Source organism: Podarcis bocagei, assembly GCF_964188305.1.
Source record: "Podarcis bocagei genome assembly, chromosome: 18".
NCBI classification, from domain to species: Eukaryota; Metazoa; Chordata; class Lepidosauria; order Squamata; family Lacertidae; genus Podarcis; species Podarcis bocagei.
This window is the reverse complement of record NC_138144.1, coordinates 1454118-1467160: the sequence shown is the minus strand read 5'-3', so window position 1 is coordinate 1467160 and position 13043 is coordinate 1454118. Positions and strand designations below refer to the sequence as shown.

Below are 13043 nucleotides of genomic sequence, written 5' to 3'. Positions count from 1 at the left end.
GCGCGTTCAAAAACAGAATCATTCGCTTCCGGGTTTCCGGCGTCCAGGTTCCAAATTGTTCAGCTTCCAAGGCGCTCAAAAAAATGAGGTTCCGCTGTACAATTACTACTCCCAATCATTCAGATGCCAAATTATATAATTTAGGTGGGTCCCACCCCCCTGCATGCAAGAATGGATGGCTTGATTTTTTTTTACTGCGTTCCAAAATCTTATCCATCGCAATTAAAACCCGTTCAAAAATTATTATTTTTATTATTAGCTTGCAAAGGTATCCACAACAGTATCGTTCAGCATTTGACTGGTGGCAAAGCCCCAACATTCCCCTATTGTTAGCTTGCAAATCTATCCCCAAAATAAAAAGGCGAAGGGACCGCTGACCGTTAGGTCCAGTCGTGGCCAACTCTGGGGTTGCAGCGCTCATCTCGCTTTACTGGCCGAGGGAGCCGGCGTACAGCTTCTGGGTCATGTGGCCAGCAGGACTAAGCGAACCAGAGCAGCGCACGGAAACACCGTTTGCCTTCCTGCCGGAGTGGTACCTTTTTATCTACTTGCACTTTGTGCTTTCGAACTGCTAGGTTGGCAGGAGCAGGGACCGAACAACGGGAGCTCACCCCGTCACGGGGATTCGAACCGCCGACCTTCTGATCGGCAAGTCCTAGGCTCTGTTGTTTAACCCACAGCGCCACCCACGTCCTGTCCCCGAAAGTATCTTTCTGCATTTGGCTGGTGGGGAACGTCGGGGCTTCCCTACTCCTCCTCTCCCAGCCGGCCGCCGTTTCCCCTCCAACGAGAGACGTGTTCGGATCCTCTGCGAGAAGAGCTTTATTTCAATCCCGGACTGGATGTTCTGGTTGTAAAATCCTTCTCAATGAACGTCTGGGAGAGAGCTAAACCCTTTAGTGGCGCCGCGTAAAACGACTGCCCTAGATAAATCACTGCCTGGAGGGCAGGGGCTAAGCCGAGAGGGGATTAACCCTCTCTCTGCCCTGTCTTCCACCCCGTTGCCAGAAGGACGTCGGAGATGGCAGGAGTTGCCAGCCTTCTTAAGCTCAGTTGGTCCCCTCTTCATGGTGTCACACACAGTGTCAGATTTACGTATAAGGGGGGGAAGTGATTTAGGAGCCCGGCCTGTGATGTCAAAGCTATTCCACGTATTCATAAGTTTAATTTTTTAAAAATATTCTTTTTTTTAAATGGTCTTCTGTGTGAGTCATCGCTTATGCGCCGCATTTTTCGCTCTATAAGACGCACCAGACCACAAGACGCACCTAGTTTTTGGAGGAGGAAAACAAGAAAAGAAATATTCTGAATCTCAGAAGCCAGAACAGCAAGAGGGATCGCTGCGCAGTGAAAGCAGCAATCCCTCCTGCTGTTCTGGCTTCAGCGATAGCTGCGCAGCCTGCATTCGCTCCATAAGACGCACACACACCTTTCCCCTTACTTTTCAGGAGGGAAAAAGTGAGTCTTATAGAGCAAAAAATACAGTATTTTCCATTTTTATATTGTCATATTATTCAGTGAACTGAGACCTACAGGTTTGGGGCGGTATACAATTTTAAGAAATCCTCATCCTCATCATTGATCTTGGGAGTTTTAAAAAATATTGGTCAGGCTTGCCCAAGACTCAGACAGAGCTGCGACAGGTAGGCTCTTTAATTCTGAAGGTCATGGGTTTGAGCAAACGATTCCTGCATCGCAAGGGGTTGCAGAGTATATTACCTTGAATGGTTCCTTCCAAACTCAACAGTTCTCTCCCATCTCCTCCAAGTGTCCTGTTTTTCTAGGGACAGAATTACAGAAGCCGATTTCTCTTCTGCCATCGAATGATGGATAATAATAATAATAATAATAATAATAATAATAATAATAATAATTTATTATTTGTACCCCGCCCATCTGGCTGGGTTTCCCCAGCCACTCTGGGCGGCTTCCAACAAAGATGAAAGATACACTAAAATGTCACATATTAAAAACTTCCCTGAACAGTTTCATGAATTAAATCAGAGCCACACCTGATATTCAGTGCCGGATTTACATATAAGCTAAGCAAGCTCTAGCTTAGGGCCTCACTTTCTTGAGGGCGTCCAAAAAAATTTAAAGGGGAAAAAACTGGATGCACACTTCCCAAATACAAGATAAAAAACCAATAAAATAAAACCTACATACAGCGTTTTGTGTTGTGTAGGCTCCTAGGATGTGAGTCATGGGCCCCGCCTGCCGGCCTGCTCCCTAAAATATCACTGGTTTGCTCCTTTCTATATATAGGGTGCCTACATTCTGAACGTGCAAATGGCTTTTACAAGTATTGAAGATATAGGGGGGAAGAGAGAAATGTGAGCATAGGGGGCGTGATTAGAATATGCAGTTGATAAAGGAATGGAACTGTAGAAGGGGAGGAAGGGAAGTTGATGGTTGTGAATGTTATGGCTATATTCATTGAAATGCAAAAAAATGTAATATAAATCAGGCATAGGCAAACTCCAGCCCTCTAGATGTTGGGGACTACGATTCCCATCATCCCTGACCACTGGTCCTGTTTGTTAGGGATGATGGTAATTGTAGTCCCAAACAGACCAGAGTTTGCCTATGCCTGGTATAAATAATAAAAATTAAAAAATTAATGGCTGCCTTGGAAAGCACACTTAGAGGGCGCAAGGTGCAGAACTTAGGGGGCCTATTGGTGCAGATAAACACGTTGACTCTCCCTCAAATTCCTCCCCAGGGATTTCTCCGAAAAAGCCAGACATGGACAAGTCTCCCTTCAACAGTCCTTCTCCGCAAGATACTTCGCCCCGGCTGAGCAGTTTTACACAACACCACCGTCCCGTCATCGCCGTACACAGCGGTAGGTCGGGGGTCGCCAAGGAAGGGGGAAAAATAAGGCAGGAGAATTCTCCCTAAAGCTGGAACATGCCACTTTGGGTTCATGTGTCTGCGTTGCAGGGAAGCCGCCACATTTTGAAACCCCCTCGCAAGCAGAAAGGTAGCAGAGAGTCCTTGCACTACTAGCTTTCTCCTTGCAGAGGCTCTCAATATATACCCTATTTTTCGCTCTATAAGGCGCACCAGACCATAAGACGCACTGAGTTTTTGGAGGAGGAAAACAAGAAAAAAAAAAATCTGAATCTCAGAAGCCAGAACGGCAAGAGGGATCTCTGCGCAGTGAAAGCAGCAATCCCTCTTGCTGTTCTGGCTTCTAGGATAGCTGCGCAGCCTGCATTCGCTCCATAAGACGCACACACATTTCCCCTTACTTTTTAGGAGGGAAAAAGTGAGTCTTAAAGAGCGAAAAATACGGTATGTGATTCCTCAGTCCCAGCCGTCCAAATTGGCACAGCCCACCTCTTATTTTTTGACTCAAGTTGCTCCAGGCACAATTTTCGAAAGTCCTTCCTTTCTCCTAAGGACGTTCTCTCCACCGTTCCCATCAGGGGGCTCTGAGCATCCTCAGCAAACTACAGTTCCCAGAATTCTTTTCTGCAGCAAACGGCCCTGTGATTCCCAGCTGATAAATTGAATAAACGTAATTTAACAAAAGCAGCATTTCCTGCTGCACATGAGGTGGGAAGAGAGATGCTCCATCTTTGACCAGGAATGAGAGAAAACACCTGTGCCCCCACCCGGTTGCCATATGTCCTTTTTTTCCAGGACACGTCCTCCTTTTCAGGATTAAAATATCCGGGCGGATTTTTTAAAAATTGACTTTCCCAAGGAGTCCGGGGAGCAGGGAGGCAAGGTTGTAGCGGGAAAGAAGGCCGCGGTGGTGGTCTCTGCAGAGGCGCCCCAGGCGGGGGTCCGGGGGTGTCGTGGCGAGGCCGGCCACCCAGTCTCCTCTCTACCTGACAAGACAGAAGTACTGTTTTGGGGGGACAGGAGGCGGGCAGGTGTGGAGGATTCCCTGGTCCTGAATGGGGTGACTGTGCCCCTGAAGGACCAGGTGCGCAGCCTGGGAGTCATTTTGGACTCGCCACTGTCCATGGAGGCGCAGGTCAATTCTGTGTCCAGGGCCGCTCCATCTGGAACGCAGGATGAGACCCTCCCTGCCCGCAGACTGTCTGGCCAGAGTGGTGCATGGTCTGGTTATCTCCCGCTTGGACTACTGCAATGCGCTTTACGTGGGACTGCCTTTAATCCAGAATGTGGCAGCTAGACTGGTGACTGGGAGCAGCCACCGAGACCACATAACACTGGTCCTGAAAGACCTACATTGGCTCCCAGTACGTTTCCGAGCACAATTCAGAGTGTTGGTGCTGATCTTTAAAGCCCTAAACGGCCTCGGTCCAGTATATCTGAAGGAACGTCTCCATCCCCATCGTTCTGCCCGGACACCTGGGTCCATCTCCTGAGGTCCTTCTGGCGGTTCCCTCCCTGCGAGAAGTGAAGTTACAGGGAACCAGGCAGAGGGCCTTCTCGGTGGTGGCACCGCCCTGTGGAACGCCCTCCCACCAGATGTCAAAGAGAACAACAACTACCAGACTTTTAGAAGACATCTGAAGGCAGCCCTGTTTAGGGAAGCTTTTAATGTTTGATGTATTACAGTATTTTAATAATTTTTTGGAAGCCGCCTAGAGTGGCAGGGTATAAATAATAAATTATTATTATTATTATTATTATTATTATTATTATTATTATTATTATTATTATCTGTCACCCCCTGCAGGTATCGCCCGAAGCCCTCACCCTTCCTCCGCGCTACATTTCCCCACCACCTCGATCCTGCCCCAGACGGCCTCCACTTACTTCCAACACACAGCCATACGGTACCCGCCACACCTGAATCCTCAGGACCCTCTGAAAGACCTCGTCTCGCTGGCCTGCGACCCGTCCAATCAGCAGCCGGGACCGGTAAGGAACCGCCGATCTCGTCCCCGTGTGGTTCTGGGGTTCGGGGGAAGTCCTGGGACTTGCCAACTCGGCAGTCTCGCTCAACTCACTCTTCTCAAGGCCACCGTAGATACCACACCGCTGCCCCTCTCCCCTGCACGGTTTTCCCTCACCCTCTTGAGGACTAGCGGATTGTTCGGGCTGCGGCGGTTTCCGAGTGGCCGTGTGTAGAAATGCGCATTACGCCAGGCTGGAACTTCCCAAACCTTTTGGAGGTCGCAAGGTGGCTAGATTGGTCTCAACTAGGGCCAGGGCCTTTTCAGTACTGGCCCCGACTTGGTGGAACGCTCTGTCCCAAGAGACCAGGGCCCTGCGGGACTTGACGTCTTTCCGCAGGGTCTGCAAGACAGAGCTGTTCCGCCTGGACTCAGTCTGACCCTTCTGTTTCCCTCCCCTTATGGTTTTGATCTATGGGCTACTTTTAAAATGACGCTGCATTTTAAGCTGTATTTTAAATTGGGGTTTTTTTACCGTATTTTTCGCTCTATGAGACGCACCAGACCACAAGACGCACCTAGTTTTTGGAGGAGGAAAACAAGAAAAAAAATATTTTGTATCTCAGAAGCCAGAACAGCAAGAGGGATCGCTGCGCAGTGAAAGCAGCAATCCCTCTTGCTGTTCTGGCTTCTGGGATAGCTGCGCAGCCTGCATTCGTCCCATAAGACGCACACACATTTCCCCTTACTTTTCAGGAGGGAAAAAGTGCGTCTTACAGAGCAAAAAATACGGTATTTTCCATTTTTATATTGTCATATTATTCGGTGAACTGAGACCTACAGGTTTGGGGCGGTATACAATGTTAAGAAATCCTCATTCCTCATCATTGATCTTGGGAGTTTTAAAAATTATTTGTTAGGCTTGCCCAAGACTCAGACAGAGCTGCGACAGGTAGGCTCCTATAGAGCGAAAAATACGGTAATTATTATTATGTTTTTACTGTCATTTTACTGGTGTTAGCCGCCCTGAGCCCAGCTCTGGCCGGGGAGGGCGGGGTATAAATAAAATTTATTATTTTTATTATTAAAAGGGAGCTGTCTGTGCGTCAGGACAGGAAGTGTCGATGGCGAAAGAGGAGGCGTCCTTCCTTGTGTTGGGGCACAGAGATATCTTATGGGGGGCGACAGCAGCACTCCCGTGACTTCCCTTCGTCTTGCAGGGGGCAGCTTTGGAGTTTCCCATAATGCCCCGGGACACTTGCTGCGTTTTAGGCATATGACACCTTGTTCCAGGGTGTAATGCAGTCATTCAGTGTGAATGATGTTCAGGGTGCAGCTGGTGTTCAAAAAAAGTTGAGGGGCTGCCAGCTCTGCAGGCAAGGGGGGGGACATAACTGGGCTCCTGAGCCCCACAGGGGTGCCGCAGAAATAATGGCGTGGGTCAAGGGAGCCGTGGCTTAGAATCTACAACAGCGAAAGCACGACACAAAAGGAAAGGGGAACTAGGAGGGCAGAGGAAAAAGTCAAGCTCGGGAACCGGTTTGTTATAAGGACCAGCAGGTGTGAGAAGGGGGGGCATTGCTTAGACAGAAGATGGGATAGATCAGGGGTCGGCAAGGCTTAGTCCATCAGCTTAAAGGTAAAGGTAAAGGGACCCCTGACCATTAGGTCCACTCGTGGCCGACTCTGGGGTTGTGGTGCTCATCTCGCTTTATTGGCCGAGGGAGCTGGCGTACAGCTTCTGGGTCATGTGGCCAGCAGGACTAAGCCGCTTGTGGCGAACCAAAGCAGCGCACGGAAATGCCGTTTACCTTCCCGCCAGAGCGGTACCTATTTATCTACTTGCACTTTGATGTGCTTTCGAACTGCTAGGTTGGCAGGAGCAGGGACCGAGCAACGGGAGCTCACCCCGTCATTGCGGGGATTCGAACTGCCGACCTTCTGATTGGCAAGTCCTAGGCTCTGTGGTTTAACCCACAGCGCCACCCGCGTCCCTTCAGTCCATCAGCTTAGTTTGCCATTATTCTCTGGTAGGGACTTTATCTTATTTCCGTCTCTGGGCTGGTAGCATCCGTGCGGCAGTCGTTGCATAGCCAGATTACCGTCTTCCAAAGCAACTCCTCTGCTCCGAACTTAAAAACGGAGAGCGTAATGTTGGTGGCCAACAAAAGAGGTCTCAGGGCAAAATCTTTAAAAATGTAGTATAAACACCGACAACTGGGAAACACCGGCCTGCGAGCGCTCCAGTCGGAGAACAGCCTTGACCAAAGGTGTCGTGGGCTTTGAAGACACTTGAACTCGGGACGCAAGGGAGAAATGTGCTAAGAGGAAGTCACACTTGGCAAACCCTCACCGGGGTCAACTCCCGCCTGGAAACCTATGTCCCCACTGTGGAAGGATGTGTGGATCCAGAATTGGCCTCCACAGTCACTTACGGACTTACGGTTAAGACCGTGTTTATGGAAGACAACTGGGTATGAGGGATCGCCGAAAGGAGCAGTAGAACGATTGGGTTTGATCGCAGCGAGACGGGGCAGCAGCACGGCATGTTACGAGAGGGGGAAAGCCATTTGCCCGATAATAAATGCTGGAAATGTAAAGAAAATGAAGGCACATTCTTTCACCTTTGGTGGACGTGCCCAAGGATTAAGGCTTTCTGGGAGACGATATATAATGAACTGAAAAAGGTATTTAAATGTACCCTTTTGAAGAAACCAGAGGCCTTTCTTCTGGGCATAGTTGACCAATCGGTGTTAAAGAAGGACAGAACTTACTTTATGTATGCCACAACAGCAGCAAGAATACTTATCGCAAAATATTGGAAGACACAAGATCTACCCACCTTGGAAGAATGGCAGATGAAAGTGATGGACTATATGGAATTGGCGGAAATGACCAGCAGGATCCGAGATCAGGGGGAAGAGTCGGTGGAAGAAGATTGGAAGAAATTTAAAGATTATTTACAGAGACATTGTAAAATTAACGAACTTTAGAATGATGTTGGGTTAAAATTAAGAGGTTTCTAGCTGTAATGGGTTAAAAGAATATGAAAAAATGGGTTTATAGAAGTAAAATTTCAAGATCATAAAAATTTAAGAATAAAGATTTGGGTAGGATAAAGAGGGAAACAAATTGCTGAGCTAATAAACTGAATTGGAATACAAAAAAGAGAGGTATGAGGGGGTCCAAGAAACAAGTAAACGAAAAATAATGGCTGTATTTTTTATTTTTTATTTTTTTGTTTGTTTTATCCCTTTTTTGTAATGTAAAAATCTTAATAAAAATCTTATTAAAAAAAGAGAGAGGGGGGGAAAGCCAGAGGGAGATTTTGGACTGCTTTGAAGCCAGCAGTCTCCGTGCCTTCTGCAACCATCACACGAACACACACACAGAGAGATGGGTCCGGCCGTCGATATGCATAACATATAAAGGCATCTTTGATGTGCAACTCGCTTTGCTGCAAGGCTGCTCTCCACCCTGGTGGGCTCCCAGCTCCTTCACCAGCAGGTGGTCCCATCAAAGAGGTACCTACCTACTGCTCAGGCTGCCTGAAGGGCAGCTGGGGGGGGAGAATAGAGGAGGCCTGACCCCCCCACCTCCCAGAAACACACACTGCATTTACGAGCCAACGTTACCTGTGAAAAAACTTTTGTTGTTTAGTCGTGACCCCCTGGACCAGAGCACGCCAGGCCCTCCTGTCTTCCACTGCCTCCCGCAGTTTGGTCAAACTCATGCTGGTAGCTTCCAGAACACTGTCCCACCATCTCGTCCTCTGTCGTCCCCTTTTCCTTGTGCCCTCCATCTTTCCCAACATCAGGGTCTTTTCCAGGGAGTCTTCTCTTCTCATGAGGTGGCCAAAGTCTTGGAGCCTCAGCTTCAGGATCTGTCCTTCCAGGGAGCACTCAGGGCTGATTTCCTTCCGAATGGAGAGGTTTGATCTTCTTGCAGTCCATGGGACTCTCAAGAGTCTCCTCCAGCACCAGAATTCAAAAGCATCCATTCTTCGGCCATCAGCCTTCTTGATGGTCCAGCTCTCACTTCCATATTTGCTCCTGTTTTATTTCCTTGGGTATACCATCTCCCTGCATAGGATTGAAGTACGTCTAGGTTTTCCTGGACATATCCGGAATATGGCACGTCCGGGAAAACCCAGTCCATGTTTTTGCCTCCCCCCTCCATTAAAATACAGGCATGCCAAACGGAATCCGTTCCAGAAGTCCAAAAATGTTCGGCGACCGAGGCACGGCTTCCGATTGGCTGCTTTCTGAGCTTAATCGGAAGCCGCGCCGGAAACACTTTTCCTGGTTTGCGGTGTTTGGGAACCAAGGTGTTTGGAAACCAAGGCATTTCAGAACCAAGGCGTTTGAGAACCAAGGCATTTGGGAACCAAGGCGTTTGAGAACCAAGGCGTTTGAGAACCAAGGTACCGCTGTATACAGAGGACAAATGTAGAAAGTTAAATTACATTTTGGGGGTTCGGATCAATAGTCAAATGGTGGGTCTTATTCTAATCGCTCCAGCTAAAAACCTTGCAACTTTTGCTATCTATCGCCTGTTCATCTTCATCTGCCAAGGGCATGGAGACTGTAACAGTGGTTGGGCGACCCGGAATGGACAATAAAAGAGGGGTGATAATTTTGCTCCTCAAATCTTTGTAAAGATCGCAGGCCGGAAGGACATGAGCCGCCGATTCGCAACTGCCATCTCTACGGGGACATAAGCTTTTTCCCCACTGGGTTTTTTTTGGGGAATCGTCCCTCGAGTATATTCAGTATATTCAGTCTTGCGACAGTCAAAACACGTCTATATTTTGGAATTATTAAGTTATGCAAACAGGGCGGCCAAGAGTCAAAACGTCTAGGTGTGGAATAAGTCGTACTGTGGGCAGAATTTCCTTATTGTTCTGTCGCTCGATGTCGTTTAATTAAATTGCTTGCTTTACTAAAACCCAGTGTGAGTAGCCGTCGTGGGGATAAACCACAAGATTGAAGTTTTGGGTAAACTATTTTAGTCCAGGCGCTCTCTTGCGACTCTAGGGGTAGTAGACCGGACGGATCTGTATGTGTGTTTGTGAGAAAGTCCATGTAAGAAACTAGCCTACTGCATAAAGGCAGAATTTGCATTTGTCGCCCCGCCCATTTTGCCTCTGGCCCCGCCCACTAGCAGCATGTGGTTTTCCCCTGCCCTTCTCATAAATATGGGGGGGGGTTCCACGAATTGCTCCCCCCCTTGATCTTTATTCCAACTTTTGCAATTGCACCCTGCTGATCCTAAAATAAAATAAAATAATAAAATAAAATAAAATGAAATGAAATAAAATTTTCAAATGCCACAAAGCAAAGGTCAACAGTCCAGCTATAGCCCTATGCCTAAATTCCACCACCATCACCAAATAATAATAATAATAATAATAATAATAATAATAATATTGATACCTTGCCCATCTGACTGGGTTTCCCCAGCCACTCTGGGCGGCTCCCAACAAAAATATAAAAGCACGATAAAACATCAAGTATTAAAAACTTCCCTAAAGAGGGCTGCTTTGAGGTGTCTGTCTTCTAAAAGTCAGATAGTTGTTTATTTCCTTGACATCTGAAGGGAGGGCACCACCACTGAGAAGGCCCTCTGCCTAGTTCCCTGTAACCTCACTTCTCGCAGGGAGGGAACCGCCAGAAGGCCCTCAGGAGAGGGACCCCGGTGTCCGGGCAGAACGATGGGGGTGGAGACGCTCCTTCAGGTCTACTGGGCCGTTTAGGGCTTTGAAGGTCAGCACCAACACTTTGAATTGTGCTCGGAAACGTCATGGGAGCCAATGTAGGTCTTTCAGGACCGGTGTTATGTGGTCTCCACTCCCAGTCCCCAGTCTGGCTGCCGCATTCTGGATTAGTTGCAGTTTCCGGGTCACCTTCAAAGGCAGCCCCATGTAGAGCGCATTGCAGTAGTCCAAGCAGGAGATAACCAGAGCATGCACCACTCAGGCCAGACAGTCTGCGCCTCCATGGACAGCTGTGAGTCCAAAATGACTCCCAGGCTGCGCACCTGGTCCTTCGGGGGCACAGTCACCCCATTCAGGACCAGGGAGTCCCCCACACCCGCCCGCCCCCTCTCCCCCAAAAACAGTCCTTCTGCCTTGTCAGGATTCAACCTCAATCTGTTAGCCGCCATCCGTCCTCCAACCACCTCCAGGCACTCACACAGGACCTTCACCGCCTTCACTGGTTCTGATTTAAAAGAACCTCGAAATACTGGCTGCCGGGCGGGGGTCACAAATGGGGAGGCCGAGTTGAGCTGGCTAAGGTGCCCGTGTTCCCCAATCTTGCCCGGCCGCCGTCCCCGTTTTTTCTAATTGGGGGGGTCTCCACCGGGCGGCTCTTTTGAGGGCTCTGTTAACCAGCTTTGTGTCTCTTCTTTTGTTTTCCATCTTGTGTCCCCCCCTAGTTAAATGGAGGTGGCCAAGTGAAGGTTCCCGGGCATTACCTTCCCGCCCAGATGTTGGCGCCGCCGCCCCCCCCGGGTCTGCCCCGCCTGGCAATCTCACCCGACACCAAACCCATCGCGACAACTTCCGAGGGAGGGACCACTTCGCCGACGTCTCCCAGTAAGCAAGCCTAAAAAACGCCCCCCCAACCCGATCCCGACTCCCGCCCACCCCCTCCCAAACGGTCCAGCAGCCATGCCCAATTCCGCCCACCCACCCCCAATCCCCCAAATCCAGATACGCTCACAGACCGCAGTCTTGCGTTTCCATTTTTCGGAGAGGGCTGGGATTCGGAACGTGGCAGCGTTTTTCATAGGAGGGGGTTGGTTTTTTTCAGGGGCTGTGGCGGCAGCAGTAGCGGGGGAGACCTGGGTTCGAAACAGCGGCAGCCCCGACCTGACAATGGGAAAGGCTTGGGCAAAGGGCCGGTTTAAAATAAGGTTACCAGATTTTTTCTCAGCGAATCCAGGGACACTTTTTAACTTCAATAGGAATGATAGGGTTTTGTCTGGGGGCTGATTTGTAAATCCAGGGACTGTCCCCGGGAAACGGGGATGTCTTCTAACCTTAGTTTAGCAGCAGCCTTTGGCTATGTGCAATAAAACTGACTGACTGACTGACTGTAACCTTAGCTTAAAACGCACCTGTTGAAATCAAAACAGTGTCCCTTCTGGTGGCTTGCAACTGAATAGTTTGCGCCTAAATAGAAGCTTTAGAATCCTAGAGTTGGAAGAGACCACAAGGGCCATTGAGTCCAACCCCCTGCCAAGCAGGAAACACCATCAGAGCACTCCTGACATATGGTTGTCAAGCCTCTGCTTAAAGACCTCCAAAGTAGGAGACTCCACCACACTCCTGGGCAGCAAATTCCACTGTCGAACAGCTCTTACTGTCAGGAAGGTCTTCCTAATGTTTAGGTGGAATCTTCTTTCTTGTAGTTTGGATCCATTGCTCCGTGTCCGCTTCTCTGGAGCAGCAGAAAACAACCTTTCTCCCTCCTCTATGTGACATCCTTTTATATATTTGAACATGGCTATCATATCACCCCTTAACCTCCTCTTCTCCAGGCTAAACATGCCCAGCTCCCTTAGCCGTTCCTCATAAGGCATCGTTTCCAGGCCTTTGACCATTTTGGTTGCCCTCCTCTGGACACGTTCCAGTTTGTCAGTGTCCTTCTTGAATTGTGGTGCCCAGAACTGGACACAGTACTCCAGGTGTGGTCTGACCAGAGCAGAATACAGTGGCACTATTACTTCCCTTGATCTAGATGCTATACTCCTATTGATGCATCCCAGAATTGCATTGGCTTTTTTAGCTGCCGCGTCACACTTTTGGCTCATGTCAAGTTTGTGGTCAACCAAGACTCCTAGATCCTTTTCACATGTACTGCTCTCAAGCCAGGTGTCACCCATCTTGTATTTGTGCCTCTCATTTTTTTGCCCAAGTGTAATACTTTACATTTCTCCCTGTTAAAATTCATCTTGTTTGTTTTTGCCCAGTTCTCTAATCTGTCAAGGTCGTTTTGAAGTGTGATCCTGTCCTCTGGGGTGTTAGCCACCCCTCCCAGTTTGGTGTCATCTGCAAATTTGATCAGGATGCCCTTGAGTCCATCATCCAAGTCGTTGATAAAGATGTTGAATAAGACCGGGCCCAAGACAGAACCCTGTGGCACCCCACTAGTCACTCTTCTCCAGGATGAAGAAGAACCATTGATGAGCACCCTCTGGGTTCGGTCAGTCAGCCAG

The 13043-nt window shown here is 48.8% G+C and overlaps 1 protein-coding gene across 1 annotated transcript in view; it reads left to right on the top strand.

The window, feature by feature from the left end:
- Nucleotides 1–13043, top strand: part of NFIC (nuclear factor I C) — an 89629-nt gene that overhangs the window by 70742 nt on the left and 5844 nt on the right. Inside the window, 3 exon segments of the mRNA XM_081177848.1 lie at nt 2723–2845; nt 4661–4845; nt 11259–11418. Of these exon segments, the coding sequence (XP_081033974.1) occupies nt 2723–2845; nt 4661–4845; nt 11259–11418 (468 nt within the window).